The sequence below is a fragment of the Anabrus simplex genome, chromosome 4 (assembly GCF_040414725.1).
Source record: "Anabrus simplex isolate iqAnaSimp1 chromosome 4, ASM4041472v1, whole genome shotgun sequence".
NCBI classification, from domain to species: domain Eukaryota; kingdom Metazoa; phylum Arthropoda; class Insecta; order Orthoptera; family Tettigoniidae; genus Anabrus; species Anabrus simplex.
In genome coordinates, this window is record NC_090268.1 from 242,419,543 (window position 1) to 242,434,741 (window position 15,199).

At 37.4% G+C, this 15,199-nt stretch overlaps 1 protein-coding gene across 1 annotated transcript in view; it reads left to right on the forward strand.

Moving 5' to 3' along the window:
- Ahcy (adenosylhomocysteinase) overlaps positions 1–11,222 on the forward strand; it is a 235,915-nt gene extending 224,693 nt beyond the window's left edge. The window contains exon 8 of the mRNA XM_067145465.2: positions 10,915–11,222. Coding sequence (XP_067001566.1) covers positions 10,915–11,046 — 132 coding nt within the window. The 3' untranslated portion in view covers positions 11,047–11,222. The remainder of the gene's footprint in view (positions 1–10,914) is intronic.
- The last annotated feature ends 3,977 nt before the right edge of the window (positions 11,223–15,199 follow it).

A 15,199-nucleotide genomic window follows, 5' to 3' on the forward strand; every position in this document is an offset into this window, starting at 1 on the left:
TATTCCATCCAAGGACAGACTAACCTAACCACTAAATGCATGGACCTGCCTGTTGTAGTTAACGTTGCAGTGATTCAGAACCTAATACCTTGTGTTACCTATTTACGCTGTGCGTGTATTTGATGGTGGATGAGCAACGATTTGGTAAGTGTGCTGCTCCAATGGTACTGATGCTGGAAGAACTACCTGATGATATGTCACACTTACCCTTTCAACTATATTTCGATAATCTTTTTACTGGAATGGCACTTTTGGCTCATCTAAAACATTGCGAATATGGCGCTACAGGAACCATTCGAGAGAATAGAATTCCCAAAGACTGCTCGATCACACCTTCAAATGAAATGAAGAGACAGGCTCATGGGACACACAACATGGCAACAAACTCGGAGGGTATAAGTATTGTTCGGTGGGTTGATAACTCCGTAGTTACCATAGCATCAGCATGCCATGGTGCTGAACCAGTTTCTAAGGTAACACGATACTCCCAGGCAGAGAAAAGGAAAGTGCGTATAAACCGGCCGGCTGTGTTTGGAGCTTACAACAGTGGAATGGGTGGAACATATAGGATGGACCAGAATGTGTTGTACTACAGAGTAGGCATACGTGGAAAGAAATGGCGGTGGTCGGTATTCACATGGCTCCTGGACGTATCCATTCACAATTCATGGTTACTGCTAAGGAGATCTGGATGTGATTTGTCACATCTAGAATTTCGTTGGCACATTGTGCAAACATATCTACATAAGTTCAAAATAACGCCAGTAGGAAGAGGCCGCCCTATCACCTAGAGATACAGTATCCAGCAGAGTAGTGTCACTGACGATGTACGACTTGACGGGATTGGACACCTCGTAGCGCCCTACAATCGACGACGCTGTGCTGGAAAGGAATGCTCCAGTACTGTTCATACAGTGTGAAGCATACAGTTGTTATATTTGTTCCTATTCGGTAATTTCTGTTAATTAGATAAGTTGAATGTAATATATTACGAATATCTTTAGATTTTCATTGCTTTATTTATGTATGTACATATTGTAATTAATGTATATTATTCATAAATTATCATCTTTAGTTTATTTTAGTGTATTTTGTTCATAATTTATCAATATCAATACATAAAATCTATAAATACTAAAGAAATGCTATACAGAATGAAATGCTAACACATCCGCCTAGCGTGATCATATGAACACGCCACCTAACGACAAAACCGTGAAACATATGAGCTTAATATTTTGTAGTTATGTTATACTATGGACCTGAAGTGATTTAGACGAATTTCAGAGAAAACGGACGAAAAAAATAATTTCGGCTTTAAAGGGTTAAGTCATGACTTTCTGGTAGAATACAAGGTGATCCTAGACTAGGCAGGTCATGAAGTCTTTTTGGGAAAAGACAGATGTCTGAGGGTCGCTTGGCATGATGGAAATCTTCGGACTCTCAGTGATGTAGAAGTCGACGTAGACCTGGGAAATATCCAGTTAAAGCATCTTCATCCAAGGGAAGAAGAGGAGCTAAGATATGGCTTAAAGTACTTTCCAGAAGTCATTACCAATGAAATAGGACTGTCGACCATTGCAGTGCATACTATTGAATGCAGCACTTCCTCACCCTTCAAGCAACATCCATATCCAATCAACCTGGTTAAGCGCAACTTCGTCATTCAAAAGATTCAAGACATGGAAGGGCAAGGTCTCATCGAACCCTCTACATCCTGTTGGGCTTCACCTATCGTCTTACTGAAGAAGAAAAATGGGGAGTATCGCCTGTGTGTGGACTTCCGCAAGTTGAACGAGAAGACTGTTAGTGACGCCTACCCCGTGCCTGACCTGAAAGATAAGAGAGGTAACTTAAAGGGTCCACCTTTTAAATACAAATAAGGTGGACCCTTTAAGTTACCTCTCTTACGTTCTCCATTCAATATGAATATAAGATGAAATTGTTAAATTTAAATGACCTGAAAGACTCGCTGAAACAAGTAGGTGGGTCTAGGATTTTCAGCATACTGGATCTCAACTCCGGATACTGGCAAGTGGAAGTCGAACATTGTAGGCCACTGACCACCTTCATGACACTGAGAGGATTGCACGAGTTTACAGTAATTCTCTTTGGACTGAAGAATGCTCCTGCAACCTTCATGTGACTGATGGATAAAGGTATTGTCAGAATGTGTTGGAGATTTCTGCCAAGTGTATCTCAACATCATCTTAATTCACAGCAAGAATTTTCAAGAACACCTTGTGCATCTGAAGGAAGTGCTGGAACGACTGAAAATTCATGGACTGACTTGCCAACTGGAGAAGTGCCACTTCGCATAGTCCCGCGTAGAATGTCTTGGCCATGTCCTAACATCTGAAGGCTTAGAAAGGCAACCGGAGAAGAATCGAGCTATCGAGGAAGCTGAACGTCCACGGACCAAGCAACAAGTATGTCGGTTCCTTGGCTTGTGCAGATGGTATAGCAGCTTTGTGCCATACTTTGAAGAGAAGGCCATACCACTCACCTATCTACTCCATAACCAACCACCCATTCCGATGGACCAGCAAGGAAGAAGCAACATTCCAAAGCATTAAGACTTTGATATGCTACGCTCCCGGCCTAGCCCATCTCGACCCTCAAGGGGAGATGTGCCTGCAGGCAGATGCCAATGACTCCGGCCTAAAAGCAGTGTTATTCCAGGAGAGGAGTGACGGCGGAAGGGACATCATCGAATATGCCAGCAGAAAGCTATCTCCCACCGAACAACGCTACTGCACTTCCGAGAAGGAAGCCTTAACCATGATAGGTTAATATGGTTGTTTGATCCGTATTGACTTGTCTGAATCTATTACTGAACTATTTAAAATAGCTGTGCTTGAGTCCGCCTTGTCAATACACCTTATAATGAAAGAACTATTTATTTTACCATACATGTTTCGGGAAGTTACCCATTCATCATCAGTTGGTGGTTTTCAGTGGCGTTCAGTGACTTGCATACGGCTAACACCACTTAAGTAGATTTGGTGATTGACTACAGGATAAACATTTTGGTTTACAATTGAAATTGCAATGATTAGCAGTGATGGAACTAACAGTTCTGTGAATATTAGTGCGTGAAAGAGTCTCGATGATGAGCTTACCCAAGATGCTAAGAATTTAGAGCCTAGTTTATTCTCATAATTTCATCCTAGTTTTTAATGTCAATTGTATATATTTGTTCATTTGTTTTATGTCAATTGTGTGTATGTACATTTATTTACTTTTAGATGTTTTATATTAAAAATTCTGGCACCTCGGCGTCTCCGAAAACCGTAAAAGAGTAGTTAGTGGGACGTAAAACAAATAACATTATTATTATTATTATTGTTTTATAATAAGGCTGAAGATGGCCAGCCCAGGCCGAAACTAGTCCCTAGTTAATGTAAATCAAAATATTGCATATATATAGTATTGAAAGATGGACCATTACAACATTAATTTAATAATTATTATTGTAAATACAATTCAATACAGATCAGAACCATGAAGTTTATATCCTATGAAAATACTAGTTAATCATCCTTACCTATCTTGATTCCTGTCCTCTGTTACAAGTCTGATTCTCTCTCTCGAACTCGCTATCTCTTCCCTCCTCCTCCTCCTCCTCAGTTCCCACTCACAACCACAGACCTTACACGTCTCTCTCGGCCATTCTTTTATCTCTTCAAAGAAATGTGAAATAATGTGGAAATATCAACAAAAGGAAAATAGCGTATTCTATGGATAGAAGTAGCTATATATGTCAGATGAAGGAAATAATGTATACTACACAGAGATTTAATGACGATAGTGCAATCAGGAAACTGATATAATAACTACACTAAAATTAAACTAGTTAAACGTATCCTGATTATGAAATACATGAAACAAGAGGCTAACTGTAGAAAGGTACAAGTACACTAAATACATATAGTTCTAGACATGTTGTTATTCTTATTCTGCTTCAATTCCGCTGGCTATGGACCACATTATTTCAACTGTTTGCATCCTTGAACTTTAATTCTTCCCAGTATTCCCATTCTTTCATCAGCCACTTATTGCCTGCATTCAACTTTGGCTTTTCTTGGAATCACTGGTACGCTCTTCTAAAGAGGCCTTGATTGCACACACAGGCACATAAAGCTGCGCCTCTTCAGTGGACTAGAAAGCATCGAACGTAGACAGTAGCTGACTGGCGGTACGTAATGTGGTCGGACGAATCAAGTTTTTGCCTGTATTTCAATTACTCACATCGTTGAGTGTACCAATGGCCATATGAAACTTCATCCTGGATGTGCGCAAGGTCAGATTCAAGCTGTATCATGGATAGGGCCCGCTCAGTGAGGTGACCACTAACATGAACCAGCATGTTTATTTTAACATTCTGGATGATAAGGTGTTATGAACATTAAAATAAGAATAATAGTTAACACCACCTTTCCAGTACTTAACTTTCCTTATATTTAGGAAATAAACATTACAACAGGCGTAAGATGGGACATGTCTCGCTTAACTGTCGTAAGCATCATCAGCCGAAAATAAATCTTAGCCTAAAGTTAGGTCAGGGCCCCGAACCTAGTGTCCTTAAAATATATGGTACCCTAAGAAACAACATTTACATTTAGAAAATCAAATAGGCTTAAAACTAGTGTGAAAAAAACATAAAATATTACAATATGGCTAAGAGAAAAACAGTTCCTGTTTGAAGTGTTACTACTCCATGTCTGCTACAATATGTGATTTATCTTGCCCGTTTCGCGTATCTATACAAGAGTGTGATTTAATTATTTCTTCATTCAAAAGAATATAATCATCATTTTTTGTCATGATGAACATTCTTATTAACTGACTGGCAGCTATGAGTTTGATTATTACACTGCCAGCTCTGTTGTACCTTATGTTTTTAACCTCTGGCAACACGATTACGTGTTTTTCTCACTTAGCCATGATGAACACATATATTTTCACTCTTGTTTTATGTTTGAACATTCTGATTGACTGACTGGTAGCATTAATACCCTAATGATTTTAATTATTTCACTACCAGCTCTGTATTGTACTTTCTGTTTTTATCCTCTGTTTCAACACGATTGTGTGTTTTTCTCTTAGCCATCTTGTAATATTTTATGTTTTTGTTTTTTTTTTCACACTAGTTTTAAGCCTATTTGATTTTCTAAATGTAAATGTTGTTTCTTAGGGTACCATATATTTTAAGGACGCTAGGTTCGGGGCCCTGGCCTAACTTTAGGCTAAGATTTATTTTCGGCTTACGACAGTTAAGCGAAACATATCCTATCTTACAACACCTGTTGTAATGTTTATTTCCTAAATATAAGGAAAGTTAAGTATTAGAAAGGTGTTGTTAACTATTATTCTTATTTTAATGTTCATAATCTGATGTCCAATACGGTCTACAATGAGATTTATTACTTGTAATGATAAGGTGTTGCCTTTCAGTGAACATCTGCATGATTAGTATGCTATTGATACCCCAATTTTTCGAGATGACAACAGAAAAGTTCATCGGGTGGAAATTGTCATTGGTTTTATGAACAATCCCCCACCCTTCTACATCTCGATTAGCCTGTAAAATCACCTGTCTTGAACCCCATTGAAAATCTGTGGGAGATGTTGGAACAGCTGCATCTCCAAAATTTGGTGGAATTGCACAATCAGATCCTCAGCGCATGGTTTAACCTGGATGCGACGTACCTTGAAAATCACCGGCAACGTGTGACAGTGGGAAATGTGACTTCGAGGTGACAAAGTAAGACCCTTGGTGTCCCTCAGGGGTCGGTCCTGGGACCACTGTTATCTATCATCCAAATTAATAATATATCAAAAGCTCTTAAATTCTGCAAAGTGCAAGTGTACGCAGATGATGTACAAATTTACTGTCATTCAAAACCGAGTGATATTGATACTGCAATCACTAAAATAAATTCCGACCTAAAACATCTTAGTGACTATGCAAATAAAAACAGTTTACTAATAAACCCGAACAAAACTCAAGTTATTATTATCGGTACCAGTAAAAACCTATATTCCCTCAAGCAACGGGACATCTCTCCAATAATTTTAAACGATAAAATCATACTCTACTCTACTTCAGTGACTAACTTAGGAATTATGACGCAGACCCTAAATTGGACTCGTGCACAAACGCTTATGTCCTCTGAAGCGATTCTGTAATGTATTGATATAGATGCTGATTCCCATAGGAAATCTGAAATATTTGTTCCGAATGAGTAAATTTATAATACCAATATACCAAATATAATATAATACCAATATACAAATATTTCAGATTCCCTATGGGAATCAGCATCTATATCATCTGATGGCCAAGCAGGTATCAATTTTTGATAACGAGACAAAGTGTCTCATAGTGCATTGGCACTGCCGGTGGCTACAATTAGCTTACGTAGTGGCTTCCACGGTATGCACTAGCCAGCGTCTTGGTAGGTGTGCTAGGTACCAACTGATGAGCCCAGCCTAGCACACGAGGGCGAAACGCTGGCAACCAGGAATGAGTTAGCTGGAAAATTTATAATGTCCAATAACGGACCTTTTATATTGGTATTATCTGTAATGTATTCTCAGTTCGACTTAAAGTACAACTAATTCACTCTCTTATACTATCCATACTTGACTATTGTGACACTGTGTTGACTGAAATTACTTGCGACAGTAACAAGAAATTGGACCGGAGCCTGAATAGCTGCATAAGATATATATTTAATCTGCGATATGATGCTCATATATCAGCATATTATAAGGAATTGTCGTGGCTTTGAGTGCACCAGCGCCGTGAATTTCACATGTTATCACTTCTGCACAAAATACTTTCCACTAATACTCCCAACTATCTTTCTTCACCTTTTTCTTACCTCTCGTCATATCATGACCACAATACGAGATCTGGCTCCTCTCTTACCATACCTGTAAACTGCACTGCTGCTTACAACATCTCCTTCATAATCTCTGCGTCCAGGGCATGGAATTTGCTACCTGCAAACATTAGGAACAATCCCTCTCATCGCAGTTTAAAGTGGCATGCCACGAGTATTTGTTGAGTAGATCCTGCTGACTTGCTGGTTAATTGTTGAGTGAATGAAAGAATGAATGGGATGAATGAACGGATTATTGCGGCTACAACACTTAAGTGTATTTTACTTTGTGTATTTTAAAACTAAGGATTCTTTTATTGTCATTTTTAATATTCTTACTATTGTTTTTGCTATTAATAGTATTTGTGTTATTTGTATTTGTAAGTACTGTATAAGTTATGTACATGTATACTCTTCTAGTGGTTAAGTGTAAGAGAGGGCCTTGAGCCCTAACTTTGCCACCAATAAAGGCATCTATCTATCTATCTATCTATCTATCTAACCTTGTGGACTCATTTCCTAACCGAATCCAACTAGTTATCAAGTACAGAGGCAGAGTTACACGGTGTTAAATGATGCTTGTAGTGATTTTTTCAGGGGTGACTAATTTTTTGTCCGGTGAGCCTATTATTATTATTATTATTATTATTATTATTATTATTATTATTATTATTATTATTATTATTATTATCTGCAGGCAGTTAGGTTAAAAATTATGCATCAATGGAGTAAGGTATATCCTCCAACTCTTAAGATTGTCAGAAATATTAGACTAAATTGTCCTCCATTTGCTGATGATCTGGCGCTATTACCAAATTGTATAGAAGAAGCAAAATTTCAAGTAGAGGAACTAGGAAGATTAGCAGCAAAGATTGGGTTGAAAATATTTTTTGAGAAACAAAAATGCCATCCTTTAAAGTTGACACTCCACACATATTATATTAAACAATACTCAGAAAATTAAAGTTGGAAATAAATATCTTGGTGAAATTGTCACTTGGAATGCTAATGAAAAAGTATGTATGTATGTTTAGTCCTCAGCCCGAAGGCTGGTTGGATCCTTAACAGCTTCGCCATCAGCTGTCATAAATGGCCTAGGCATCACTGAAGAGGTATACTAGGGAAATGAGGAGTAAGGTAGTTTCCCGTTGCTTTCCTCACCGAGCCGAAGTTGCTATTACATATCAGTCTGCCAAGCCCACTGAAATGCATGCACCAACTGACCCTACGAGCAACATTTTCACACCATTCCTAGCAGGGGCTGGCTGCATAAGGAATGGCATTACTAGCATCACTCATACCTCAGACACTTTCATCTTGTCAAAGCCAAGGATAAAGCTGAGACAGATCAATGAAAGTGACAAGATTGCTCTAGCCCATACCAGAAGACATAGTGCACTGTAAACACTACGTCCTGCCAGCAAAGGCATAATGAAAAAGTACCATAGATAATAGAACTATAAAACAGAGACGAGCACAACAAATTACATGGCCGAGTTACATAAAACAATATTTTCAATTAATGCTAAATTTTGCCATTATAATTCCATCATCAAACCAGAAGCAATGTATGAAAGTGAAACATTATTCAAGCTAAATACCCAAGCAACAACAGACAAACTGCAGAAAGATGATAGAAGTATTCTCCAGACAATTATTAATAAAAAAACATGGGGTTGATGGCCAGTGGAGATTTTTACCCAATTCAGTAATTTACAAGGAAAGTGAATCAATTATTGACACAATGAGTAAACAGAGGACTGCATTTTATGGACACATATACCATTTGCCAAATTTTCGACTCCTAAAACAGCTTTTCGATTTCTTTTGGAAAATTAAAACAAAAAACATTTGGTTTAAAGAAATACAAATGTATTTTAATGAATTGAAAATGACTACAGCGTAAATTGAAAATAGAGAAGAGAAGAGAAGAGAAGAAGATTACAAACAACAAATATACAAAACTATCACTTAAAACATCAAAACGTAAGAAGTATGTTATATCAGCAGAAGAACGAGCTGCAAGATCGTCTAGAATGAAGAAGTTTTGGGAAGAGAAGAGATTATCAGGTGTTAAAAAATGAACTTGTTTTTTATGTACTTATTTTTTGTATAAGGTTGAATTTGGTGTTCCAATGTGGACATAAACAGTTTAAATAAATGATAAATAAATACTTGCAGATAGAAAAGGCATGCAAGATATTATCTAATAAGAATAGTTATGCTACGATTCTAAACTGCAGTTAAGCTATCCTAATTACAAAAATAGAAATCTAGTAAGAGCCAAATTTCTAGAAATATATTTCCCCTACTACTCAGATTTCCTGTATTACACAAATATTTTGCAATAACAACATGGGCACGCTAATTTCTAATAAAATAACAACACTATAATAATTCTAAACTGCGTTCTGACGCATCCGAATTACAAAAGGTTATTAGGCCTATTACGTGCAGACATACATGAAAATTTCAGTTGAAAGTTGAAATTCTGAAGAACTACTTAAGAATTACACAACACAGTTAAAAACATACACAGCCAGGTTATTATAATTATTGTTATTACTATTTCATCCTATTATTCTCTAATAGAAATCTAAACTGCTGTCAGTTAAATGCTGAAATATTGGAAGGCTTACCGTACATGAGGATAACACACAGATATAGCAGGCAAGATACTGTCTAATAAAATAACTACACTACAACAATGTGAATTCATTTTTCTAGACATCAGATAAGTCCAAGAAACTGTTCCAGGAAAAACATCACAAACAGGTCCTTGTTATCTGTGTGGTCATGCTAGGAAGAAAACAAGAAGGAACTGCTTAAAGTGTAAAAGACTGGGTATGTCCTGAAAATACTAAGCAAATATGTGAGTCATGTTTTGCTGCAAATGAACACAGCAGTGAGGAAACCATGAGTGAATAAACTTCACAAAAACGAACTGCATGAACTGTTGCGAAGCAATAAATGTGCCAATGTGAACTCAGTGCCGTCCTTTTTTGATGGATTAACTCTTAAAATAGTGTTCTAGAAGAGGCATAAGTATTTAAGAAACATTAAACTTAATAAATATTAAAGAAAGCACAAGTGTATAATTTTCATTGTTCCGAGTTATGTTTATTTATGTATTATTGTGTTTTGTTTTCATAATATTTCTCTTTTAAAAGTAAAGAAACTTGGTCTATATAATAAGTTGGTTTTTCTATTTCTATTAAGAAATGATGTAATGTATAACAGTATACAATACCATACATGAAAATAACTATGGAGTGCAATAGTGCTCTGCACATGTACTCACATCAGAATAAAAAAATGTTTGTACTGGAGGGTTAAAGAGATAAATCTATACTAAGTTGTTATACCTTCGATGATTTTAAGAATTCATTGAGAATACCATCTGGCCAAGCAGGTGTTTTTTAATTATTTTTAATCCGAATTGAATGGAATGTAGATCTTCAAATTTTGGTATATATCAGGATCTTTCTCTGTCAAAACCTGTTCAGGTAAATGAGATCTATAATCTTGAAATATTTCAGGTAGTTACAAGATCCAGATGTGTGAAATTTTTTGTTTATCAAAAAAAAAAATAATAATAATAATAATAATAATAGCAACTTGGCAGGTTCGATCCTGGCTCAGTCCGGTGGTATTTGAAGGTGCTCAAATACGTCAGCCTCGTGTCGCTAGATTTACTGGCACGTAAAAGAACTCCTGCAGGACTAAATTCCGGCACCTCGGCGTCTCCGAAAACCATAAAAGAGTAGTTAGTGGGACGTAAAACAAATAACATTATTATAAAAAATAATATCTGAATTTTTCACCAAAACGCACAGTTGTTTCTTAAATGTGCCTGTAGTCTTCTTGAATTTCTTGTGCACAGTATATTGAAGTCTTTATACCTTTCTTAGGAACGAATTGTATTGATCATGTGGTGTAGACCTTTCTTCTTGTTGTTGATAGTTGCTTAAGAATATATTATGTACAACTTAAAGCAACTTTTTTTTTTTTTTTAATGTTCTAGCTGGATGAAGAAGTGGCAGCACTACATTTGGACCATTTGAGGGTCAAGCTGACTAAGTTAACTAAAGAACAAGCAGAATATCTTGGCATTCCAGTGGAAGGTCCATTTAAACCAGATTTATATAGATACTGAAACCTGTGCATCCCAGTTCAAAAAGGGAGACTACATCTGTTGTGAATATTCTGAACTGCTTATTACATTTGCTGCTGGTGAATTTCAGAGCACCAGTCCAGCTGACTTAACCTGATCCTCATATTAAATGTACTTCATTTTTTATTTCAAAATATATAATGAGAACTCCAATGAAATATTTCAGTTTATTTAAATTACAGTAAAACCTTGATGCATTGTTTCATATTTGGAAACTTGGTGTACCTGTACATTCTCCATTCACCATCCCTGAATTGTATCATCAGTTTATCAAAAATAGGTAAGAACTTCATCATGGACATGTAAATTGTAATAGTGAACATGAAGTCGATGAGCTTTAATCTGCGCATGCACAGTTGCAATATGCCACAGAGGACAGGGGTCGACGGTCATTTCTTGGTAAAGGTGAAGGAACACACAAATGCTATGGCTTGTTTTTTAATAATGCTGTTTGTAATAATATGTCAATCAGTCACTACTGACCTGCAGTTAGGGCAGTCGTCCAGGTGGCAGATTCCCTATCTCTTGTTTTCCTAGCCTTTTCTGAAATGATTTCAAGCAAATTGGAAATTTATTGAACATGTCCCTTGGTACGTTATTCCAATCCCTATCTCTCCTTTCTATAAAAGAATATTTGCCCCAATTTGTCATCTTGAATTCCAACCTTATCTTCATATTGAGATGTTTCCTACTTTGAAAGACACCACTCAAACTTATTCGTCTACTAATAATGTTTGTTAATATCCACTTATTCAATACATAAAGAGTAATTTTAATTAAGAATTAAAACTTAAGTAAATTATAGGGACATGTTTTGCCCTTTTTTTTTAAGGGCATCTTCAGCCTTAATCTCAATACTCAAAGATAATAAATCAGGATTCTGATTGCTCTTAATTGTAGTTTTTTAAGAAAAATTATAAATGTGAGGATGATGATGTAGGTACATGCATAAAAAAATGAGTGAGAGGGATGACAGTTGTTAAAATATTCTTATAATAAAGCCCTACAAACAGTCCTAATTTATAGGTTTACTTTTATGGATGTCCATGTCTAAAAATGAGGTAACAAGTTGCATATTAGTAGTTCTATAAGAACACAATTATTGCTGCATTGAATTGATCTCTCAGATTTGAGATTAAGGCTGAAGATGCTCTTAAGAAAAGGGCGAAACATATCCCTATAATTTACTTCATAAGTTTTAATTCTTAATTGGAATTACTCTATCTATTGAATAGGTGAAATTTAATAAACATTAACATTTCTTTGACTTTAATGTACAATTTAGTACGGACAAAAATATGAGAATTATAACATAACATGCCACTTCGTTGAGCAGCTCGCCTCTTTTCTCCGAAGTCTTTCTAGCCCAAACTTCGCAACATTTTTATAACGCTACTCTTTTGTCGGAAATCGAGCTGCTTTTCTTTGGATTTTTTCCAGTTCTTGAATCAAGTAATCCTGGTGAGGGTCCCATACACTGGAACTATACTCTATTTGGGGTCTTACCAGAGACTTACATGCCCTCTCCTTTACATCCTTACTACAACCCCTAAACAACCTCATAACCATCTGCAGAGATCTGTACCCGTTTATTACAATCCCATTTATGAACGAACTGGAAAAGATCATAAAAATGAGCAAAATTGGCAAGGCCGCCGGTCTAGATGACATGTAAGGTGCAGATTCAACAATTTGGAAATGCTACCAAACAGTGGATCTACAGCTTTTCAGTAATTGTCTGGAACAATGTCAAATCCCTAAAATCTGGAGGAAGACCAAGGTGGTTGCAATCCTGAGACCTGGTAAGCAGCCTATGGTTCCAAAGAATTTTAGACCAATATCATTCCTGTGCCATCTATATAAAATTTTTGAAAAAATGCTTTTGAACCGTATATCACCAGTGGTTGAACCTTCTCTAATGCCAGAGCAGGCTGGTTTTAAACCAGGAAGGAACATCTGTACACATATCCTTAATCGGACACAGCACTTAGAAGATGGGTTTCACTGTGATGATGTTACTGCAGTGGCTTTTGTTGATCTCTCTTCAGCATATGACTCTGTACAACACCAGAGAGTTCTAACTAAGTTTTACCATCTTACTGCGGATTTCAGGCTCACAACAATTATTGCCACGCTGTTGCAGAACCGAACGTTTCTTTGTTGAATTCCAAGGACAGCGGAATAGATGGAGAATACAGCGCGGTCTCCCACAAGGCAGTGTCCTAGCACCAACGCTATTTAACATATATACCAACGACCCCTTCCACCTCACACAAGGAGCTTCCTATACACAGATACACTGGCAACTCAGAATAAAAACTTCGAGCCAGTGGAACAAAACTTCACTGCTGCTCTTAAGATACTCTCAGATTATTATGAGGAAAATCATCTCAAGCCAAACCCATTGAAAACTAATGTGTGCGCCTTTTGTTTAAAGGACAAAGAAGCCCTGCGGAAGCTGCATGTGAATTGGAAAGGAATGGAGCTGGAACACAGCAATACTCCAGTTTACCTTGGTGTTACTCCGGATTGTTCGCTGACCTTTACCACACACTGCACCAAACTCAAAGCAAAAGTTTCATCACGAAACTGTCTACTGCGTAAGGTAACTGGTTCTGGATGGTGTGCCCATCCCCAGACAGTAAGGACAACTGCCTTGGCAGTCTGCTACTCTGCTGCTGAATATGCTAGTCCCGTGTGGTGCAAATCAACTCACGCAAAAAAAGTTGACATTGCCTTGAATGCAACCTGCAGGCTGTTTAAAACCAGCACCCACACAGAAGTTGTATTCACTTGCAGGTATAGCCCCACCTGTTATTAGGTCGTGAGGTGGCCGCTAATATTGAGAGACAAAAGGTTTGCAGCATCTCAGTCCATCCCCTTCATGAACATCAGCCACCACCAGCTTGACTGAAGTCCAGGAAGAGTTTTCTAGTCTTCTGCTCCACTTGATTCTGACCCAACAAAGGCCAGGGTTAAGGTATGGAAACACAGGTACCCAGATCATCCGGAACTTGTTGAAATTGAAGAAAAGTTGCCACATGGTCGCGAAGAGGGATGGTGCATATGGAAGTTCTTAAACACACTGCGCACCAGCGTTGCAAGATCTAAGGACAATCTCATGAAACGGGGCATCGTGCATGGTGGGGACTCATTGTATGAATGTGGAGAGGAACACACTTCTAGGCATCTCTTGGACTGTTGTTTATGCCCAGATTCATGTACAGGGTTGGAACTGGCACTGGCTGGAAACAATGCTATCAGTGTAGCTAAATACTGGTCACAACTTTGGTAAATATTGTATATATAATGTAGATATTTTCTTGTAATACTAGCTTGTAAATATTGGTACCTCTGACATGAATAAATAAATAAATAAATGTGATTACCCCAATGAAGATCTTTCCTTATATTAACACCTAGGTACTTACAGTGGTCCCCGTAAGGAACTTTCACCCCATCAACGCAGTAATTAAAACAAAGAGGATTTATCCTATTTGTAAAACTCACAACCTGACTTTTAACCCTGTTTATCATCATACCATTGCCTGCTGTCCATCTTGCAACATTATCGAGACCATTTTGCAGTTGATCATATCATTTATATCTGTTAGGTCATCAGCCCAGAGGCTGGTTGGATCCTCAAAGAGCACCACCAAAGGCTATGCAAGCACAACTCACACTCCAGTAGCTTCCATATTGTCACAGCCATGGATGAGACTGGGACTTAAGTGGAAGCTACACTTTGCTCTGGCCTGTGCCAAGAGATGGATGCAAAAGTAGTGCATATATGTATATAAGAAAATATGAAGGTCCAATAATACTGCCTTGAGGAATTCCCCTCTTAAACATTAATGGGTCAGATAAAGCTTCGCCTACTCAAATTTTCTTGATCTATTTTTAGAAATCCAGCAACCCATTCATCACTCTTTTGTCTAGTCCAATAGCACTCATTTTTGCCCGTAGAGTCCCATGATCTACCTATCAAATGTCTTAGATAGGTCAATCGTGATACAGTCCATTTGACCTCCTGAATCCAAGATATCTGCTCTAACTCCCTGGAATCCTACAAGTTGAACTTCAGTGGAATAACCTTACAAGTTGAACTTCAGTGGAATAACCTTTCCTAAACCCA